This window comes from Danio rerio, chromosome 18 (assembly GCF_052040795.2).
Source record: "Danio rerio strain M-AB ecotype USA chromosome 18, GRCz13ab, whole genome shotgun sequence".
Lineage (NCBI taxonomy): Eukaryota > Metazoa > Chordata > Actinopteri > Cypriniformes > Danionidae > Danio > Danio rerio.
Window position 1 is genome coordinate 38,923,892 of NC_141038.1, and position 24,244 is coordinate 38,948,135.

The 24,244-nt window shown below is 41.5% G+C and overlaps 2 protein-coding genes across 4 annotated transcripts in view; both read left to right on the forward strand.

The window, feature by feature from the left end:
- The window catches only part of ppp1r13l (protein phosphatase 1, regulatory subunit 13 like), a 65,320-nt gene that overhangs the window by 33,707 nt on the left and 7,369 nt on the right, over positions 1–24,244 (forward strand). For 2 of the 3 annotated variants that reach the window (XM_087291970.1, XM_087291971.1), the window contains exons 5-10: positions 9,689–9,781; positions 13,370–13,449; positions 18,396–18,765; positions 19,586–20,052; positions 20,149–20,286; positions 21,144–21,277. In XM_087291970.1, the coding sequence (XP_087148096.1) occupies positions 9,689–9,781; positions 13,370–13,449; positions 18,396–18,765; positions 19,586–20,052; positions 20,149–20,286; positions 21,144–21,277 (1,282 nt within the window). 3 annotated transcript variants of the gene reach the window in all.
- The window catches only part of clasrp (CLK4-associating serine/arginine rich protein), a 777,720-nt gene that overhangs the window by 4,648 nt on the left and 748,828 nt on the right, over positions 1–24,244 (forward strand). The window lies entirely within an intron of this gene.

Consider the following 24,244-nt stretch of genomic DNA (forward strand, 5'->3'; position numbering starts at 1 on the left):
CTTCTGTAAACACAATTTGAAAAGAAGCAAAAGTGGACACTTTGGGATTTGTTCAGTGGTTGAAAGAGTACTGAAAAATCATACTCAAGTAAAAGTACCATTACTTGCCTAAAAATGTAGTGCAAGTAGAGTAAAAGTATCTGTTGTTAATAATACTCAAAGTATGAGTAAAAATTAGACCTTTTAATAGTACTCAAGAGTAGTGAGTAGTGAGTATTACGCTGTAAAAAGCTGATGAATTTTCATGTGATTTTGGGGATGTGTCTAAACGTAACATTCTGTAGTGGATCTAGTTATTTCTCAGCAGGCATACAACATCATAAGACATTAATATTAGGTTAGATTTAGGTTGTGATGTCAGGGGACCACAATTCAATGTCTAGCCAATATCTAAGAACAATGTTATTTTGATGTCCTATAATGACGTCAAATGACGTTGATATTTGGTTAATTTTTAGGTTGTTAGAAATTGACCAAAATCCAATGTGGAGCCAACATCTTAAACTAACATCATGTTGAAGTCAAATACTGACAATTATTAATCAGGTATGGCAACCAAAATCCAACATCTGATAGACGTCGTAGTGGTAATGTCCACACAACGTTAAGCTGTAACATCATTGGATGTTGATATTTGGTTGGTTTTAGGTTGGGTGTTGCCCTGACGAGTTCTGACGTCAACCCGATTTTTCATTCATTCATTCATTTTCTTGTCGGCTTAATCCCTTTATTAAGCCAGGGTCGCCACAGCGGAATGAACCGCCAACTTATCCAGCTGGTTTTTATGCAGCGGATGCCCTTCCAGCCTCAACCCATATCTGAGAAACATCCACACACACACATTCACATACACACACTCATAAGCCGCGTTTCCACTATCGAGCCTAAAAGTGAGCCAGGGCGAGCCAAGGCCAGTGGCGTTTCCACTGTCACTTCCGGTGCCTAATCGGGCCAAAGCGGGGCTTTCTTGGGGCCAGCGGCCGCCCTTTTCAGCTGGGGCTTCAGGGCGGAGTGAAAGGAGAGGCGGCAGTTTTCTGATCGCACATGAGTACATGCGCCAAACAAATAAATAAATAAGGGAAAGAAAACATCTGGCCTTATAGTCTGGGGTCTTTTTGCGTATGATCGCCCTTATGTTTCCCTTTTAAATTTAAGGCTGCTGCATAAAATAATAAAGTAGTTTTAATTTATAGTGACTTTTCTTTGCTGTGTCTTCCTTTATGTTTCAATAGCGCATAATAATTATTACACCATATTAAAAACACAGCAGACAATAAAGGTTTTCGAGAGTTTTTGTCAAGTATAAAAGGTGTTTTTGTGCGCGTTTAAATGCCTGTATGTGTGTGTGAGACCGGGCAAGAGCGCTCCCTTCACAACTCTGTTGATGCCGCGAGTGGGCAGATATTGAGATAATATGCCCAGCCCGATTAAAGCCCTGGCTCGCACTGGCTCGATAGTGGAAATGCTTGGCTATAGACTACGGACAATTTAGGCTACCCAATCACCTGTACAGCATGTTTTTGGACTGTGGGGGAAACCGGAGCACCCGGAGGAAACACAACCCGATTTTCATTTCCAAAAAATGCAACCTCTGTGACGTGATGTCATGTTGACGTCTTATGGCTGCTGGAGGTCATTTCGGTCATTTATTTTTTTTTTTTTGGCGAAAATGTTATAGAACTATTATTATTAAGTAATAAACAGTACTTTTTTTCCTGCAGAAATGTGAGCACTGATCTAAAATGCTCAACTTAAAATGCTCTGCCCCTTTCACCTTGTGAGCAAAACTGTGGTTGTTGAGTGTGTGAAGTGTCCAACATTCCACACTTCATTTTACCGGTTGAATTATTGCGTCATCCGGGTAATTAAAGTGAACTTATTATTTTAAAGCACTACTTACACCAAAGGGTGTCAAACTCATTTTAGCTCAGGGGTCAAATGGAGAAAAATCTATTCCCAAGTGGGCCGGAACTTTAATTATTATAAATATATGTCTTATATATGTACAAAAGTATTATATATAATACATATATAATACATTTGTTGGTCCTTCTATTATTTTCTATTAAGATTTCATTAAAAAAATCTATAATTTTATTTAAATTTAATTATACATATATATATATATATATATATATATATATATATATATATATATATATATATATATATATATATATATATATATATATAATTATTTTTTAAACATATACACAGATTCAAAGAGAACGTTCGAGGTTACAGAAGTAACCCTTCGTTCCCCGAGGAGGGGAACGGAAGTGCCATGAATGGGAGGATTCGGATCAGAAGCCGCTTATCTGGAGAGTATTGAACGGGCCAATGAATGAAATTAATTGGCAGCGTAAGCTTGCGCAGGTGTGCGACATCTGCAATCATCTCAGCATATAAGCACACCTGAAGCCAGCAGACGCCATCCTTTTAAGCTGAAGAGACTTTCAAACAGCTAAGGGACAGTCATTATGGCGACGGAATATGGCACTTCCGTTCCCCTCCTCGGGGAACGAAGGGTTACTTCTGTAACCTCGAACGTTCCCCTTCGGTTGGGGAACTTCAGTGCCATGAATGGGAGAATATGGAAAGCGCCATAATGACTGCACCTTACCAACACCCCCGATGAGGAGATAGTCAAGCAAGCGTGACGCACCCACATCATGGGGGGCGCGGTCCTCCAACGTGTCCCTGGCCCTAATTTATCCTACTTCAACAGAAGTTTTACGGATTTAGATATATTTTTTGGGAAGTCGTGAGCATCTAGATAATTCTAGGAAATACGACAGTACGTTGGGAAGCGTGCAATCCCGATAGGGAGGACGCTGCGGAGGCCATCCGTTACCCAAGGGGGGATAGATGGCAGAATTTACCTATGGACTAGCCCTAAAAAGGGGGAGTACGCATAGCAAAGAGTGGTTAGCGGAGAGGGAAGACACGGGTCCGCCCAGGGGGGGGACTTAACCGTGGCGGAATAAGCATATGGGATCGCCTAGTGGGGATCACGCATAGCAGGCACCTATACCCAAAACGCGGGCTGACCAGCGGGCAGACCTACAACGTAGTGGGCCAGCAAGTGACTCCTCCGCTGAGTCAGTGCTGGGGGCCACGGAGGAATCTGCAGGGCTCACCTGACGGGGAACTTTACTGACAGATAAAAAAGGCGCACGTACCTCCGTGTTAGGGAGAATGGCGCAGCAAGCGTGTTTCAACACCCTACCGAGTTGTCTCCTCAATCACCAAAGGGTTACCTAATACCCTTGAGGAAACCGGCTCCACTCGCAGATTGTAAAACCTTGCAAATGTGTTGGGTGTCGCCCAGCCCGCAGCTCTACAGATGTCTGTTAGAGAGGCGCCGCGTGCACGCGCCCAAGAGGATGCAACGCTCCGAGTGGAGTGTGCACGTACTCCCGGGGGACACGGCTGACCTCGACTCGAATAAGCGAGTGAAATGGCATCCACAATCCAGTGGGATAATCTTTGTTTCGATACGGCACTTCCCTGCTGCCGACCGCCATAACAGACAAAGAGCTGCTCAGATGATCTAAAATTCTGAGTACGGTCCACATAAATGCGCAGAGCGCGAACTGGACAAAGTAAAGAAAGGGCTGGGTCTGCCTCCTCCGGGGGCAGCGCTTGCAGGTTCACTACCTGATCTCTAAAGGGGGTGGTAGGAACCTTGGGCACATAACCGGGGCGGGGTCTCAGGATAACGTGAGAGTAATCCGGCCCAAATTCCAGGCACGAGTCACTGACCGAAAATGCCTCCAGGTCCCCGACCCTCTTGATGGAGGCCAACGCAACCAGCAGAGCTGTCTTCAGGGACAGAAATCTTAGAGATACTGATTCGAGTGGCTCAAAGGGATCGGATCGCAGACTCGTGAGAACGAGGGCGAGATCCCAAGAGGGCATGAGAGGGGGGCGAGATGGATTAATTCGCCTAGCACCCCTAAGGAACTGGATGACCAGGTTATGCTTTCCCACGGTGCCGCCAGCTACCGCGCTATGATAAGCGGAGATGGCGGCCACGTAAACCTTGAGAGTGGAGGGCGACAGCCTGCTTTCCAACTTCTCTTGAAGGAAAGAGAGCACAACACTAATCTGGCAATTTCGGGGGTCTTCTCTGCGAGAGACGCACCATTCAGTGAATAGACTCCACTTCAGGGCGTAGGCGCGCCTCGTGGAGGGGGCTCTAGCCTGAGTGATGGTATTAACCACCGCAGTCGGTAGGTTACCTAAGTCTTCCTCGCGTCTAGGGACTACACGTGGAGGTTCCAAAGATCGGGGTGAGGGTGCCAGATGGTGCCCTGTCCCTGAGAGAGTAGGTCCTCTCTCAAAGGGATCCGCCAGGGGAGGGCCGTCGCGAGGAGTGAGAGCTCTGATATCCAGGTCCGGTTGGGCCAAAGGGGCGCAACTAGCAGAACCTGTTCCTCGTCCTCCCTGACCTTGCACAGAAACTGCGCGAGCAGGCTCACTGGGGGAAACGCATACTTGCGCATGCCCCGAGGCCAGCTGTGGGCCAGTGCATCCGTGCCGAGAGAGCCCTCGGTCAGGGAAAAAAACAACTGGCAGTGAGCGTTCTCGGGGGAAGCAAACAGATCGATCTGGGCCTCCCCGAATCGCGCCCATATCAGCTGAACAGACTCGGGGTGGAGTCTCCATTCTCCAGGGCGTAACAGCTGTCGTGAGAGCGCATCGGCTGCACGATTGAGCGTGCCTGGGACGTGAATGGCGCGCAGCGATTTCAGCCGCGGGTGACTCCAGAGGAGCAGACGGCGGGCGAGCTGAGACATGCGGCGAGAGCGCATACCCCCCATGCGGTTGATATACGCCGCCGCCGCCGTACTGTCCGTCCTGACCATCACGTGTTGCCGCTCCAGCACCGGTAAAAAGCGGTGGAGAGCGAGGAACACTGCCAACAGCTCTAGGCGATTGATATGCCAATGCAGCTGGGCACCCTTCCAGAGGCCCGCAGCCGCATGCCCGCGACACACGGCCCCCCAACCCGTGTTGGAAGCGTCTGTTGAAACAACAACATGGCTGGACGCCTGTCCTAGAGGCACACCGGCCTGTAGGAACGAGGGGTCGTTCCAAGGGCTGAGGGCGCGGCGACACAGCGCAGTAACCGAGACCCGGTGTGTGCCCGCGTGCCATGCGCGTCTGGGGACCCGATCGTGAAGCCAGTGCTGAAGTGGTCTCATATGGAGCAACCCGAGCGGCGTGACGGCGGCTGCGGATGCCATATGCCCCAGGAGCCTCTGAAAGAACTTCAGTGGGACCACTAGTTTGCTGTCGAGCTCCCTCAGACAGTTCAGCAACAGGCGAGCGCGTTCCTCGGAGAGGTGCGCTACCATGGTGATCGAGTCCAGCTCCATCCCGAGAAAAGAAATCCTCTGCACGGGGGCGAGTTTGCTCTTTTCTCGGTTGACCTGAAGCCCCAGTAGGCGGAGATGCCGAAGCACCTCGTCCCTGTGCACAATCAATTGCTCCCGCGAGTGGGCTAAAATCAGCCAGTCGTCGAGATAACTGAGTATGCGAATGCCCGCGAGCCGAAGGGGCGCTAGGGCACCCTCCGCGAGTTTGGTGAAGACCCGCGGAGACAGAGAGAGCCCGAAGGGGAGGACCTTGTACTGCCACGCTCGACCCTCGAACGCAAACCGCAGAAATTGGCGGTGGCGTGGAAGAATGGAGACATGGAAATACGCGTCCTTCAGGTCTATGGCTGCAAACCAATCCCGAGGACGAATGCATTCGAGAATGTGCCTCTGCGTGAGCATTCTGAACGGCAGCTTGTGCAGACAGCGGTTCAAAACGCGCAGATCTAGGATTGGCCGTGACCCACCGCTCTTTTTGGGTACGATGAAGTATGGGCTGTAAAACCCACTCTCCATCTCGGCTGGAGGAACCGGCTCGATTGCACCCTTCGCCAGGAGGGCAGCAATCTCCTCTCGCAAGACAGGGGCGGACAGGGGGTTGACCCTGGAGAAATACACGTCCGTAACTTGGGGGGCCGTTTCGCGAACTGAATCGCGTAACCGAGTCTGATTGTGCGTATGAGCCACCGCGAGGGGCTGGCCCGCGCTAACCAGGCAGGCAGAGCCCTCGCTAATGGAGTCATCGCTACAATCGCTGACGTACCAGCGGTGGGGCAGCGCGGAGTGGGTGTGCTGATCCGGGAAGCACGAGGGTCCCGCGGAAAAGCTGGAGGAGAGCGATTCGCTCTGGCTCCGCACCCTGACTCCGGAGAGGGGGCTGGAGGGCTGAGGGAAGGGAGACCGTCCCCCCAGCGCTCGTGAGCCACTGGCGAAGCACGTAGAGTCTGCGAGCCGGAAGGCAGCGCGTCCCGGACTGGCAGAACTCGTGCAGTCACATCCGGGGAAGGGAAAAAGTGCTCTTTTACTGATGTTTTGGTGGCACTGAAAAGTACCGTTGTTATCGGGGCCCCGCCCTCCAGCGGGGAAAGAGCAAGTTTCCTCTTCTCCGGATGGCCTGTCTCAGGGACGCTTCGCGGTCCGTTTACCGGACTTAACGGCGCCCTGGGCAGGAGGGGCTGCCTGCTTTCGAGGTGAACGCCGCGCCCGCTTGGCTGGAGGCGCAGGCGGGGGCGGGGCAGCACTCGTTGGCGGGCGCCCTCGGCGAGGAACAGCGGAGGTGGATGGCTCGGCGGGCGGAGCGGGCTTACGGCCACGCCGATAGATGACATTGCCCATCGCATCCGACTGCTCTTTCACCGCCTTGAATTCCTGGGTGAATTCACCGACGGTGTCGCCGAACAGGCCAGCCTGGGATATGGGCGAGTCAAGAAAGCGAACTTTGTCAACGTCGCGCATATCGGCCAGGTTTAGCCAGAGGTGGCGTTCCTGAACCACAAGTGTGGACATCGTCCTCCCCAGCGCACACGCGGCGGACTTAGTAGTCCGAAGAGCATAGTCGGTCGCGGTGCGCAGCTCATGTAATAAGCTTGGGTTGGACCCGCCCTCGTGCAGCTCGGCCAGCGCCTGCGCTTGGTAGCGCTGGTAGGTGGCCATCGCGTGCAAAGCAGAAGCAGCCTGGCCCGCAGCCTTATAAGCTCTGGCTCCGAGGGAGGCAGACAACCTACAGGCTTTGGACGGGAGGCGGGGCAAACCCCGCCACGTAGAGGCGCCGCGCGGACAAAGATTGACCGCGATAGCGCGCTCCACTGACGGGATCGCCTCATACCCCCTGGCAGCTCCGCCGTCAAGGGCGGTGAGGGCGGAGGCACTCGCAGCACGGGCAGAGAAAGGTGCCCTCCAGGACTGCGTGAGCCTACTGTGCACTTCCGGGAAGAAGGGGACGAGAGGCTTCGAAGGCTTCGCCTTCTGGTCCTCTACGTAGCACCCATCTAGTCGGTCCGGCCGCGGAGCTGGGGGATAAACCATCTCCAACCCCACGGCCGAAGCAGCCCGGGAAAGCACGGCTAACATGTCCGCTTCAGGATCCGATTTGACAGCGCTCACCTGCCCGGAGGGGGCGAGCGGGTCCGGATCTTCGTCGGACAGTGAAAGCCCACCCTCCGATGCCGCGGAGGACATCTGATCTCCGGTGTCAGCGAGTGTGAGAGCTACCATCTGGTTAGACGGATCACTCTCACCACCCGAAGCTTGGATGGAGCGCCGTGAGGAGCGAGAGGTCCGCGAGCCCGTGGGCGGCGGATTAGCTCCCGCTGAAACCCTCAGATCTGCCCGAGCGCCCGCTGCTTTTTTAGAACAGGAGGCAACTGGGGTGGCTCGCTCTCTTGCGAAAGTTAGCCGCGATCTTAGCTGTGCAACGGTCATGGCATCGCAATGACGACATGAACCGCCCGCGAGCACCGCATTAACATGCTGGACCCCCAAACATGCAATGCAGTGATCGTGTCCATCATCCGGAGACAGGAAACCCCCGCATCCAGAAACGCACAGTCGGAGCGCCATCCTGAAAAGGACGTGCTGCACGACTGTGTTGCTCTTTTAGGAAAGTTGCAACTATACGCACCGCTCTGGAGGACCGGACCCAAAGAACCGCAGGCAAGGGAGTAACCCAGCTCGACCGTCTGCCACCGCGAAGACCCACTCTGGACCGGGAGACACACTCGTTCGCTCTGAAGTGCTGATCAGCAAGAGGAACCCTCATCGACTCACTCAGAAAGGATCTGAAGCGAAAAGGATGGCGTCTGCTGGCTTCAGGTGTGCTTATATGCTGAGATGATTGCAGATGTCGCACACCTGCGCAAGCTTACGCTGCCAATTAATTTCATTCATTGGCCCGTTCAATACTCTCCAGATAAGCGGCTTCTGATACGAATCCTCCCATTCATGGCACTGAAGTTCCCCAACCGAAGGGGAACCACAGGTCACAGGGAGATTAAAAAACAGCTTTAAACAACTGAATGAATATTTACTATAAAATATCTACTACTCAAAAATATACAGACAAATGTAAAATACAATAAAACCCTAAATCTGTTGAAATGTGTCGATCTGATGGCGGTTGAGTTTGCAGCTGGATATTATTGGGAGATCGCTGACAGGAACAGTGAACAGCTCTGCTAGAGCTTATCTGAAGCTCATAGGTCAGTTTGTTTATGGCAAAAACACCATTGAGCCTCGCTAGATCCTGCTGTATGGGCACACATTCGTTATAAAACAATTACAGGACATTAATTTGGACAACTATTCATATATATTAAATAGTTATATGATACACACAAAAATACACACTTTCACTTCATGGATAGTTTGTGAATGAACAGACTTACATGTTGCTTACCAGTTGCAGAGACGATCCTGAGGTGTTTTTTTGCGCAGAGTTTGAAGTAATCCATCACAGAACAGGGTGCACCCTTATAGATAGGGTGAGGAGCTCGTAGTAGAGCCACTGCTCCATCACATCAGGAGAAGTCAGCTGAGGTAGCTCGGGCATCTGTTTCAGATGCTACGTAGATGCCTGCCTAGGGAGGTGTTCCAGGCATGTCCCACCGGGAGGAGGCCTCAGGAAAGACGTAGGACACACTTGAGGGACCATGTCCCTCGGTTGGCCTGGGAACACCTTTGGGATTTCCTAACACCCCATTCACTCAGGGCTTCAGCGTCAACCCTTGACTGAAGGCGTGTCTGAAGTTGGGGCTGACGCGATTGTCATAGCAGCGTCAGCCAATGAAATTCAGTCAGCAATAGGCAACTGTTTAGCTGGTGTATTTGCATACAGTAATCTGATTGGCTGATGTGTCCACAATGCAGTTCGACAACGCCTGACATCACCCATTCAAAGTAAATGGGAAGCGTTGGCGCTGACGCCCCGTGTGAATGGGGTGTAAGACTGCTGCCCCACGCAACCTGGCCCTTGAAAAGCAGATGAAAATGAATGAATGAATGAATGAATGAATGAATGAATATTCTAAACGCAAATTTTCTCACTGTTTTGGGGAACACTAACAATACTGATACTAACATCTAAAAAGCGTTATTTTAATGTCATGGGACCTTTAAAAATGCAGCACTTGTATTGACAACAACAGAAAGAATTTCTGTTGCTCAAATTTCTGCAGCGCAAAAACACTTCGGTGGACATATGCCCTAAATATACTAAACAGTGTTTTTCTTTATTAAACAATGTAGATGTTTCAGGTTTTTGCTTATTGTTTCTCTCACACGTTTTTTTGACTTCTATCTTCTTTCAGAGGAAGGAATGCAGAGGCCGAAGAACTCCTCCAAGTGGAACGAGTCAGACCTTGATGCTTCATATGAAAGAAAGCATCACCACACCTACGATAGTAAGTCTCTCTGTTGCACAAAAATCACAGTATAAATAAAAATGTTAGTCATTTATAAACTCAGGGGCAATAATGTGTAATAATTAAAAAATAAAATTCTGGTTTCAGTTCATGCAGTTTAAGCTTTTAAAATATCTTTATGCATTTTTCAGACATTTAAAAGTCTGCAGTTATTATAAAGTCCTGAAATCAATCAGTTGTTGCTTTCTGTAGAAATTCAACACACAATGTTGTAATTTGAGCTGTTGGAAGCACTAATAAAACAATTAAATAAATAAACAGGCTTAGACTGATACATGACAGGCCTAATAGAATTCTTTTTAATTTCATTTTACAAACATGTAAAAAAAGGATTTAGTGTAATGTAAAAGCTAACCGCTTAGCATATTATCTTTGGACGGCGGGGAAGGACTGTGATTCAAAGCCACACCCCCTGATATCGCGAGCGCGCGCACCGTGTCACAACATCCGACAAACAACCCACTAGTTCATGTCATTAGCCAGTTAGTTAGTGCCAGCGCCGTGCAGGAATTACATTTATTACTTAGCCACACTTAACGTTACATGCTATTTCAGAGCGAATATTCAGAGTAGCATGGTAAACAGTATAGGAAGGCTATCATTGTTCAAAAACGACCCAATGTGAATATAAAAGCAACTTCAGCTCGATAAAGCAGGTTAAGCTATTTACTGGTGTTTTGTTGTTAAACTAAATATAAATCTACATTATAGAGGCTGTCAAAGAACCTTATGAAACTGAAAATAATCACATCAATTTTTCACCGGGAGATTTCAGTGGCTGAACAACACGTCTGTGCATATAAGTCATTCATAACAAAACACAATCTAACATAAAATAGTTTCAAAACAGAACATTACCTGTCTAACAGTAATACTTCAGCCATGGTGTTGTCCTTCCTCCTGCGTGCTAAAGTAACTCCAATTTTGATTCAGGTTTTTAAAAGTTTCAATTCAGCATTAGATTTCTCCCGGTCTGTCTCGTGACCGCGCGGCCGCTTTAAGAGCGAATTATACCCGCGCCTGGCTTTACAGTAATCGGCCCTAGCTCGTATGTCCTTCGGCGCCTCCGGCCACGACTGGGCATCTGCGAGCGGCCTGCAGCTCGCTCGCGCGCGCGCATGCGTTTGTGATGCAGATGGGCACGCGCTAATGGAGGATCTGCGTGAACAACACAATCTCACGGCAATTCGTAACTTTTTCATTTAGTGGCTAATTCATATGAATTTGTACGATCTAATTCGTACAATTTAGTACGATTTGTTTACCCCCCAATGACGGTTGGGGTTAGGGGTGGGGTCAGGTGCCACGCCTCCTTTTTAAAATCGTACCATTTCGTACGACTGAAGTTTTACGAATTCGTACGAATTAGCCACTAAACTGGCAAAACGTAAAATACTTACATTTTCTCGTGAGATCAGGCTGGCGTGAACAGATCCGCAGAAGTCAGAATCTACATTTGCTGACAGACAGTCTGACCAGCTTATCGGAATTAAGGGAGTTAAGGGAGATGACGGTTCGACTCTTTTTAATTGGATGAACATTTTTTAGTTTTATGCTTTATCCAGAATATAAAAACACATATAAACACATTAAGATCATTTACTTTAATCATTACTATTGGACTGTGAAGAGACTTTCAACCAGCACAACAAAAAATGTTTCTAAAGACAATCACCTACTTCACCTTTAACATGGCTAAAAAAAACACAGAGCTTGATCAAAATGACACCAAGAGTTCTAATATCACTGCAGTTTGAAGATGACAAACCCTCAAAAACTTGGCAGATCATTTGGGTGATGCTATCTGGAGCAAAAATAAACATTTCTGTTTTATCAGGGTTCAGTTGCAGAAAATTGTCTGCTATCCATTTGTTAATGGACTAAACAATCCTGCAAGACAGACAGTTTGTCTAGCCTGTCAGGGCTAAAAGAAAAATATAATTGAACATTCTAGACACACAGTCCATGTTTAACAAATAGATTTGCTTCAAATCATCCAAATCGCAGCGTCGACGCATTCCGAAATAACAGTTTGTTGGCAAAAGCCGCTAAACACCACTTGCCTTTGACAGCAAAAGCCGCTATATCCCGAGAACCAATCAGAAGGCACGAATTGAATCATACGTTTTCAATGTAGCAGCGCACAGATACGAGGAGACTGTTTTATTCTACCTTCCATTTTAAAAGATGGAGTTTGACAAACTGAATGAGCCTGTCCGACTGTCAGTGAATGGCAAATGAAAATGTCCCTTACCTCAAAACTCTCTGCATTATAATAAAAAGAAAACGCACTGTACAGTCAGAAGTGTAGCATGCATTCATAATGTTTTTTTTGCTCAGTGACGCTACTTTGAATGAGTCCGATTTACTATACATTAAATGGCGACAGTGCTTCACGAAAACAAAGTTAAAATGCTGCTCTTTCATCCCACGTGGATGCTATGAGGATAAACAAGAGACCGAGGTGAGGTGAGAATAAATGATTGACAGCTTCTAAAATTGTCTGAGAGGCATCCCCTTTATGCCCAGTAGACCTTGTGTTATATTTGCTAATTTAAGCTATTTTTTAAAAGATAAATATAATGTATAAAATACATTATTTATATTACTTCGTAATACCTATCAGATTAGCTTTTTATATTAATGGACAATGCACAGATATGTTTCATAATGTTTTACACTACATTATTTAAACCTACCAAGCCTAGCTTACATTGCTCTACGTTTACATTGCTCCACTTGCATTAAATCTAAATCCCAAATATCAGAAATGCCAGCAGATTGTTAAGATTTCATGTCAGTTTTAATGTTATTGATTAATGTACTTACTTACAAATTTCATTCATTCATTTTCCTTCTGCTTATTCCCTGGTTTATCACAGTGGAACGAACCGCCACTTCCTTGACAGATTTATGCATTTTAGGTGGTTTGTATACTGTGTTTTTTTTTTGTTTGGTAAAATAATTTCTTGACGCATCTTTAGTGATTTTTAACTTATGACAATGTCTTGTTCCACATGTGGATTTAGAGGTTTTTGCAAAAAAAAAAAAAAAAAAAAAGCACAAGTGGATTTAGCTGGTTTTGACGCAAAATAAAATCTACCTTGTCAAAAACCAAAAAAAGAGACATTTTTTGGAAAAGGTTATTTTATTTACTAGCTAATAACCTTGTAATTACATATAAAATGAAACTTCTGAACCTAATCAGATGAACCCGATAGAAAATGTTTATTTACAAAAAAAAAAAAGAGGTCTGATGGATTTAGAGGGTTTTGCATTCATATTCAATTCTTAAATAACAATGTGTTATTTAGTTACTTTTTGAGGAAAATAATGTGAAGTGTATTTCTATTTAAGCTTAAGATTATAATAATTTATACTTTTTATATAAATATTTAATGGATGTGAATACTTGTTTATTTAAATCATTATATTTTGAATTAAGTGGCCAATGTCATTACATTGTGAAGAAAATGAGTTGAAACATCATTATGCAGTAAAGGTTCCCTAATCTCTTTCTTCGTCTTCATTTTTGCATAATTTTATGATTTCCTTTGTTTCTCATAGAAAATGAATGGGTCAGACCACCTGTCCCCAACAGCAACTGGAAAGAATCTAGCCTGGATGCTCCTACTCCTGCCAAAAAGGTGTGCAAACTGTATCATGTTTAGGCATGTTACAATAATTGCTACATTGATTGTATATGCACATGATTGTGATTATTTTTGGTGCTGTGATATTATTTCCATTGTGTTTCCAAACATAAATAAATAAAAAAGATCAGACTCTCAAACAATGTCAGCATAATAATCAGTTATAGTTATAATAAATATATATTAAAGGAATATAATGATGAAGGTGATTGAAAAAGGATCAAATGAGAAAGGTATGATGAAACTTTAATTAATAGCTATTTGCAGTACTATGTTTTTTTTTTCTTCTTCTTCTTCTTCTTCTTCTTCTTCTTCTTCTTTGGGTCTGTGTTACAAAATGTAAAGGTACAAACGGATTTAAACATATAATATGTCAAAGATGCCAAAAAGATAAAATCTGTCTCATCTAAAAAAGGAGATGAGTAAAAGAAGAAATAAGTTTAAGTAATAGATGAATGAATATGTGGTAATGGGGTGGGAAAATAATAAGCTTGTGCTTCATCCCACTACATTTTCGACCATGTTGAAATGTACTTTTTGTTAGTGATATTTTATGTATGATATTTTTGATCAAAAATAAATAAATCTAATCAAATCAACCAACATAGTTGCGTGCAAGAAATAAAAAAGCATCACACTGCACCGAAGAAGAATTGCTAAAAGAAATGTTGCCAAACAACAGACAGAAGCATATTATATAATTCAGTGCAACAAAGGTCCAGTCATTTTGAATGTTTTTTTTATAATATTTATTTTTTATTGTTGTTTTTGGCAAAGCAAAGCATAATCAGTCACCTACAATAGGTTATAAAATTACAATTATATAATTCATCGCAATTATTCCTGGCACAATGAGCTCCACAACTAAAAGATGTTATTGTGACAGACTTTAGGGAGTGGAGAATGCGTGTGCAATTATTGATTTTGCTATTACAGTGAAATGTCTTGTTGAATTATCCGAAACGATAAAAACCAGGGATCTGAGCCAATGATGTTAAAGAACACACCCGTTGATATTTTCTTTCTTTCTTTCCCACATGATGCCTCTTGAATGCATTTTTTTTAACTGCAGTTAATCCACTTGATACGCTACCTTGTTAAAAACATAACAGCCGGTGAAAAAAAAAAAATCATGTTTATATGTAATTATGCTTTAGGAAATTCCAGGTATAGGAAACAAGTATAGACAGTTCCTATTAAAACAGACAACAGCTGTTGACTCTTTTTCTTGCAAGCTCTGATTTACCAAGGCAAATTTCTGTTCTTCGCTTAGAGGTGAAAGGATGTTGGAAATACCTGAGCAGAGATATCCTGCTAGTAGGGATGCCTTTTTCGGTTAATTTTGCCAATCGACAACTGCCACTCGTTAACCGAATATTAACCGTGAAATGGTCAGATTAGTATTAAACTATTATTTAATTAAAAAAAAATGTTCTATTTTTGACACATTGAATATTGCGTTTTAAAATACTGATTTATTTTAACAGACGAACATATTAACAACAGAACATCTTTACGCACCTGCAGTGTTTCCGATATAATAGAAAAAAAAACTAAATAAAAGGAATAAAATAAAAAGTCCTGCCCTTGATATTTTCCCCTTAAATGGCAAATTTAGATTACAAAATGAAAACAGACTAAGTCCTTTTTAAAAACCGGCATAGGCTGTTTTTTCCCCATCATATGTTTTTTTGTCTTCTGACAAATAATAATCTCAAATCGATCAATCCACAAAAAAATATGCATTTAATTAATGCACCGCTCGTCCACTGTTATTCTTATGTTACAATCCTCTGTCAACATTTTTAATAGAAGTCATAGGGCTCCATTTTGACGATCCATGCACAAAGTGCAAATCGCAGAGGTGCAAAAGCATTAAGGGCATGTTGCTATTTTAAGGACAGAAAATTCCGTTTTGCACTGTGGCGCATGGTCTAAAAGGGTTGAGCTCATTCTCTTGATGAGTTATAGGTGTGTTTTGGGAATAAACCAATCAGAGTCTCATCTCCCATTACCTTTAAGAGTCAGTTGTGGCGCACCATAGCGCATTTGTTATTTACATGATGGACTTTGTAAGTGGAAAAACGTTTCACTAGTGAGAAAACAGTTCAGCAAAGCATCTGCAGCGCGAGAATGATAGATGAGCTTCCTCATTATTTACTTTCACTTTCACTCTCGTGGATAGGGAAATGTGTTGTACACACAGACATCCATTAGCCTATACAAAATTAACTTTGTTGAAGCGCAAATATTTGTTTCAAAACTATTTCTAAATTCAGTTCTAATTTCCAGCAAACGAATAAATGAACAATAATAACAAAGTGTGTTCAAAAACCTGAGTTTTGCTGTGCCCCATATGGTCTAAAACCTGACAGGTGGGCAAATCTAAGCTTATTTTTAATAAAACAATAGATAAATATGCATATAATAAATAATACTGATAATAATAATAACATTATACAAAAGCAAATTGTCATGAATAAACTTAAAAAGCCCCCCGATATGAAGAAGGCATGAAAGTAAGGTTTTTATATTTATGTAGGCTAGAAAATAATAAGTTTTGTAATATTTAAATTCTTTAATTCTTTTTCATTTGTAAAGATATTTGCGTATTGCTGTTCACCCTGTGTGTATTAAGCAATGTGCAAGCGAGGCACACAATAATGCGCTCTTCGCTGGACATTAGACCAGCTTTGATCTGGTATATTGAACAGTCTATTATAGTTCCTCAAAATAGCAACGCGCCAGCAATGTGCCTCAACAAGCCTACCTTTTTTAGACCAGAACACTTATGGTACACTATTTAAACGGTGTGCTGCAAAAATAGGGCCCATTATTTTAAAGATTATGACTTGAGCATCTGGTTTTGCCTTGAGCTTGTGTGCTTTTATTTCCTCTCTCACTCACTGTTCATGTGCGCGCGCTGCGTGCGATAAAAGACAATGACGAGGCTCATATGTTAACTTTTTGTGAAGTATAGGCTACTATAGTATATAACAATTTTGTTGTTTACATATGATAGTTCATTCATTTGTATACATGTTTAAAAGCTAAAAATGAAGGCCTCAGCTTGGTGCAGAGTTATTATTATGCAAAAATCAAGTAAGTCTTTGAATTTGTTTGATTCGTAGAATATGTAGCTATTTTAGAAATGGATATTTTATAAGAACTATTAATAACCGTAATTTACCAAATGGGAAAAAAAGGTTGTTTTGTTGGTTGTACACTAAATCATCACAACTATAGCTTATTTGTTGTATTTATGAGTGGTGCCGGAGCGCACTCTAATGAAGAGAAAATCCCTATGCTCTGAGTTGTGGCCAGCTTTTTTCCAAAGCAGCGCATGTTTCAGAAGTTTTGTTTTGCGGCTTCTATCTCCAATTGTGCAAATAAACAGACGTGTTTATGATGTGGATCAGCTGGTTCAGCTGGTCTGTGTCAAACTGTGACCAGCAATATTCTTCTCTTATTTTGTTTCTTTGGCAAAATATGTCTGTAGGCACGTGTGGTTGCTCGTGTTACTGTCCCGCGAGTTAACAAATATGTGTTGCATATTTATGCAGCCAAAAAAATAAAATAAAATAAATATATATATATATATATATATATATATATATATATATATATATATATATATATATATATATAATTTTTTTTAATCGTTTAACTGATACCATTAGTTATTTAATTTACTGAAAGAGAAATATGGACAAGTTAAAAAGCATTTACTTGAGTTCTCAGTAACAAGTGTCCATCAACTTGTAGGTTAAAAACTTACAAGTTGCAAAAACTGTCTTAATTAGGAACTCTAGATATGAGCAAAAGAAGCAACCGAGCTCTCATTCTCCATAGACAGTAAGGTTCCCAAGAGTTGAAATGCAGAAAGGTACCAAAAACATCCTTAAAATAAGCCACCTGCCTTCAGTGGTTCAATTGGAATATTATCATGCTACAAAATACTTTTGTGTGGTCATAAAAATTACTTTATTCAACTATTTCTTCTTCCCAGTGTCAGTATATGGTGCGCATTCACAAGTTCTGCACACTGATCTAATCCCGCTGGATGCGTGCTCATGATTTTCTTTGTCTGAAACTATATACACATCCAAGATAAACGTCAGCAGCTGATTGAGCGCGACAAACACAGTGTTCTCGCGAAAATACAAAATAAGTAATTGGAAGCCTGTAACCATTGACTTTCATAGTAGGAAAAACACCGGTTACTGGTTTTTAGCATTTTTCAAAGTATCTTCTTTTTTGTGTAACAGAAGAAAGAAACTCAAACAGGTTTGTGACAAGTGAATGATATGTAAAGTTCAATTTTGGGTAAACTAACCCTTTAATTTGCTTTTTGGAAGAATTCATTCATTATTTGTTAAATATAATAAATATCTGATCGACTCGTTCTTACTCTGCAGTTCAGAAAATATCTGAAATGTGGATATTCAGCAAATAAAGTCATTTCACATTTATTTAAATAGCAGTCTATACAATAGATTTCTTTAAAAAGCATATAAAATAACAGTATCTACATCCACAACTTCAGTTGCTACTATGTGCTCTTGTTTTTACTCTCATCCGAACAGAAGTAATGAGCCCGAAAAGATTTCCATTTCAAAAAAAGGTGGAGCCACAGAGCCACATCTACCTATTTTGTAATCATCATAACAGACCATTGGTAGTTTGAAGTCGTTTACCAAGCTGTTTTAAACTGCAAACTTTTGAACAAACAAAGTTCCGTCTTAAGTTTCCGTCTTAAGTTTCCCTTTGTTTTGTCTTAAATTTGACAATTTAAATGTTCTTTATTGCTATGACTGGTATGTTACATCTGTATTGTGAAATCACTTACTAACAGATCCAACTATGAAAGTGCACCAAAAACAAAAGGGCATTCTCCATTTTCTAATTCTCACACCATCTTTCTCTGTCTTTGCCAATAGGAAACTGTGACACAATCATTTCCACCATACCACCATAGTTCGCTCCCAAGGAACGCTCGTATCTCAGTTCCCCCTGATCTCTCCTCAGGCAGCAGCACACCTTACAGCAATCCGTCAATCAGTTCCCGGATCTCCGTTCCTCCTGTCAGCTCTGGAGCTCCTCGGCACAGGCCAATCCCCCTTTCTGTCATCTTAAGACTCCAGAATCCCCACTACTATCCTGAAGCTGTGAACAGATACGTCCCTGGCCCGATAGGAGAGCCACAGCAGGGAGTTTACCACCATCTTCCTCTGCCCCAAGATTATATGTGGCAAAACCAAACACCTCAACGTCAGCAAACTCAAAAACATCCTGCCTACTATGGAGAAGGTACCTCCTCAACTTGTTGACATGAGAGGGTCCATGAGTACTTGTAAATGAGTCAATGATGTAACACTTTTTCGGCATCTATTGTTTTGTTCAACAAATACATAAATGCAGTTCACTTGGATTAAACGACATATATTTTGTCAAAGGTAGCCTTTTAATGATTTAAATAAAACCTTTTTTTATTTTGACAAGTTTTTTAGCCAAATAAACTATTAGTTGAAGTAAAAAAAAAATGTGTGTATATGTATATATATATATATATATATATATATATATATATATATATATATATATATATATATATATATATATATATATATATATATATATGCATTTGAAATACTGTGTGCAAATTCATAATCATATAATTGAATCAACATTAATAAAAAACAGAAAATTATATCACAGAGTTGTATAATGTGGTTGAAATTGTAAACCAAAGTGACTAAATATCTAATGCCATTTTATATTTGTTAATCATTAAATGATTGTACATTTATTTGTGATTTATTAAAAGAAAAGCTTTTAATGCATGGAAGCATTTTTTTTAATAGCACAATTTAATACAATAATATTTAATGCAATAACAAAGACTGCATTTCTGCAAGCTTGGTACATCCAGTTACATTTACTTTACTTTAATTTAATTTAATTTAATTTAATTTAATTTAATTTAATTTAATTTAATTTAATTTAATTTAATTTAATTTAATTTAATTTAATTTAATTTAATTTAATTTAATTTTTATTTATTTATTTTTTTTCTTAGACCCATATACATTTGCACATGTTTTACCTTTATTTTCCTTCTTATAAACAGTACTCCATCCCACAGAGGTTGATGCTGAGCTCGAGAAACTAGACTCGAGCAAAACTGTAGGCCCTGTGAGTTTGATTGACCAAGGCATGAAACCAGAAGAAGAGTCAAAAGTGGAGGACCCAGAGATTCCTCGCCCCCTCAGCCCCACACGCCTGCAGCCCGTCATGGCCCCGCAGGCAGATCTGGACACCGATCTCGACGAACTGATGCGCATCCGAGCTGAGTTCCCCAGAGCTCTAAAAAAGCGCAGCTCACTCGATGTTTCTCAGCCACTACCAAACATCCCAGTTTCCCAGCCCAACTATTACAAGCAGATTATCAATAAAATGTTTCGCAGGACGGCTGTTCGCATCAGGGAAGAACCAGCAGCTGAAAACAGCAGCTCTTCTGATGGAGAAGAGAGCTCAAAATCTCCTATATCTGTAGTTCCAGTAAGAGTCACAGAGACCATCTCATCTGAACAAAAGGTGAGGGGCGGACAGATAACATATTGCTCAGACACAGCTGAAGGTTAACAGGATATTTGATTTGAATCTGCTTTTCGATCTTATCTGCTCCTACAGGGTGTTCACTCTATCTTACGGAAGGGCAAAAAAGCCAATAAATCTGCCAGCCGTAGAGCTCACTTGAGCCCACTGATTCTGATGTTGGATGGGGCTTTGGTCGGAGAGTTGGAGACTGTACAGAGGGCTGCACAGAAGGTGTGTTTCTCTCTACATACTTTAGAAACATGAGTTTTAGTAACCCTCATTTCCCAAGAAATCAAAAGTTTTCAGAGAACCAAAAAAGGAATGAAAACTATGAAGCAAATCAGAAAATGCTGTGGCGTTCATATCAGCTCGAAGATATACTACTGCTTCTGAATATTAATTATGGTTTGTTTTACAATAAAAATACTTTTAAAATAAGTAAAACTAATATTGAAAATCAAAGTTAAAAATCAAATGGATAGTTTACTCATCTTCAACACAATAAAACATTTTTTTTATGAAAACAGAAGATAATTTGAAGAATGTTGGAAACCTGTAACCAATGACCTTCATATTTGTTTTTCCTACTAAGAACTTTAATTTTTGGGTACACTATCCCTTTAAATGTTATATGTTTAAAATAATAATAATAATAATAATAATATTAATAATAATAATACATAAATAATTATTTCAATAAATATTATCAAAGTCATGATAAAATCAGAAATGACACTTTTTTTTTTTCTTCTTGTTAGGTTACATTTGTTTTTCTTGGTAGGAATAATTAATCTTAATATTAATCCAATATGAATACTGTCTGGGTGATCTCTAACCAAAATCTGAATATTTACTTCAGCTCTGGAATGCCATTCCTTTGGTGGTTTGTGACAGTTTGTCAGCTTGCATTTTAACAAAATAAATATGTAATATGTTCAACATTTAGTTTAGGTTGGAAGTACTGTCCTTCACAATACTGAAGTAAAGTCAATAGAAATTGCCGGTACTCAGGTAGTCAAAGGGCAGCTCCTTCTGTACTATGGTTTGTAATGCTGTCAAATTCCTTTGCACTTGTCTGTCTTGTATAGATGAGTGACCCAAGCCAGTCTAATGATGAAGGCATCACTGCTCTGCACAATGCCATCTGTGGCGGACACTTCCCAGTGGTGGAGTTCCTTGTGCGAATTGGTGCTAATGTTAGTGCTCCAGACAGCCATGGCTGGTAAGATGATCAATTTAACAAATGTATGTATACATGCTTATATATGTCCATGCGTATGTGAAGTATATATTACTGTCTTCTATTAATAGGAAGTTTGAATCATTTTACTAACCCTGACATTTGAGAATCATTCATCAAAAAGAGCAAATCTTATTAAATCAAATAGCATTTGTTGCGTTCATTTCAACAGAATATAATTAACATTTTATGTGTTCATTCCCCAACACATAGTTCGTAAGGTAATTCTTTAAATTGTTTGTTTGTTAATTTGTGATGTCTCATGCCTGTAAGCTGTAAACTGAAGCAATTAAGCCTGTAAATAGAAGCAATTAGTTCAAGTTTTCAGGTTTGTGATATTTGTTCATCATGTGACAGCCCCATTAAGGAGTAGTTAATCTCTGTCCTGTGGATAAAGGTAAAAACTCTTTATTACCACATTCACTGTAATGGAAAAGCGATCATGACAGAAAATCACACGTTCATTAAATGTTAGAAAAGTATTTTAGAAAACATTTTCAATTCATCTTTATTTCTATAGCACTTTTTTTCAATGTGGATCATGTCAAAGCAGCTTAACATAGATGAAGAAAAGAACAAAAGCCTTTATATATTTCAAATTGTGGAACATTTCAGCAAGTTAGGCAGGTAGGAGAGTAGTGGTAGCATGCTGGTGTAGTTCTAGTAAATTAAAACAGTTTCAGGTTCAGTTTAGTATAAATGTTTCTGTTGAAGTTCAGTTCAGTATAATTTATATAAGAGGAGCTCAACCAGCACCAACCAAGAGGCAACATTGGCAAGGAACCAAAACACTGATTGACAGAAGTGAAGAACAAACCTTGAAAGAAACCAGGCTCAGCATGAGTGACCAGTTCTCCTTTGGCCAAATATCTTGGGCAGAGTGGGTCCGAGTAGGTCACATGCAGGGCAGGTCTGGAGACTCGTTGCAGAAATCCGTCTAACACTCTTGAGTCATTAATGCCCACAGCAACCATCTGCTCTGAATGTTGGCTTGATCAATGATTATGTAGGATTAAGGAGAAAAAGAAAGCCTAACATTCAATTTTAAGTCTTTTTGGAAGTCACAAATGATCAAGTTTGAGACCAGAAATGCATCACATAACCGTAAATGCTGAATTATTTTTCTGAGCCAAGTGATCGACATTACCCACAGCGCATATCTTGTGCATAGTCATGCATTATATACTGTTCTCTGTTTGAGTTGTTCTGCAATAACACTTCTGAAATGTTAGCAGACAGTGGGGTTGTATGTTCCTCTGTGTCGAGTTTCTTCATGGGTGTTTTGTTTACAAAGGAAATATTTGTAATTCTACCTTACTGTACAAGTAGCTCAAACTCGGTCAAGCCTCATTTACACTACGAGCGACTCGCATCGGCAAGCGACCGTTCATTTCAACAGAGAGTGAGCGACTTCCGGCGACCCCTGTCAATGCGAGCGACAGCAACCGCTGGCAACCAGGTGGGCATGTCGAGCGATGCCACAAATCTAAGAATCCTTCAACTTTATGCCTCATTCACACTAGCAGCAACTTTGTAGCTGTCTGTCGCTGTGGGTGTCGATCTGCTGCAATGCAGGTCTGTGTAGGTCTACAGCACAAATAATACAATCGGCCTCTGAGCGAGCTGAGAGAGAGGATCACGTGAGCTCTGCTGGTACTGGTGACTGTTGCTCAAAAAAGTCGCTGTTCATTTGGATAAAGTTCAAGGATTCTCAACTTTGTTGCATCACTTGATACGCCCACCTGATCGCCAATTGTCGCTGTTGCTTGCATTGACAGAGATCACCGGAAGTATCACTCTCTCTCTGTTGAAATTAGGCATCCACTGGTATTATTTTTTTGAACCGATTCAATACTAAAATTCTAAGTATCAACCGATACAGATCCGATCCTGATACTGTGTGTTTTTTTTTTTTTTATCATAATACAGTTTCTATAGTTCTGGGGATAAACTCAAATATTATATCTTCTTCAGTAAAAATTACAGACCTATAGGCCAACTGTGTGACAGGCAACTCAATCTAATTTAAAACATGATGCTTGTTGTAGACTAGGCTACATTATTTGAGCATTCGTTATGACATTGATCTGTTGTGGTCCAGCTTATGTTTCCTTTTTTAATATTAAGATTTAAAAAAAAACAAAAAAACTCTGTAATAGGCAACCACTATTGACCCTAATTGCTGGTAAAATAATCAGCCTTCTAGCAAAGCCTTATAAATTTCTGCAGGTTTGAAGCAGACTAAACTAAACTGTCCGAGTACAGTTTTACTTAATAAACATTCCCTCGCCTAAACTCGCTGCGAGTGAGAAGGAGTAACTGAAAGCATGTCTGAAAAATTATTTTTGTCTGAAAAATATCTTTTTGAAATGAATTTCGATTGGTATAATTTGTTGGTTATTTTAATGTATTTTTGTTGGTAAATTATTTACAAAATATACAAGAATATTTGAGGTGAAGTTCAAAACTTATTTCAGCACACAAACTGACTAACAGGTCTGTTAAATAAACTATTAATACAATTAAAATTACAATAAAATATTTACAATTTTAGAGTAGTCTATATTAGGAGAAATAATTTTTTGTTAATGACAATCCATATTGTGCCCGTCAGTTTCACTTTTATTCATTTAATCAACTACTTTGATCACAATGAGCCAGGCTTTACAAACTATTCACACCACTTAAAGTATCCCCCTCCTAAGAATAAACTCAGTCGCAAAGATGAGAGAACAGAAACTCATTGCGAGAATAATCTTACAAAGCGGCGCATTTCGCATCTACGCAGCCGGTGCGTGAATGAAACGCTTGATGATTACCAAGACACACCGCGCAGCCCTCCGGAATCTGCGGTCACTTCCAAAACAGCAGCACAAAGGGAAAATATCAGTGCGTTGAGGATCTGTCCAATGTATTATTGAGCCTTTTTTCATTTAGAATTTCAGGTAG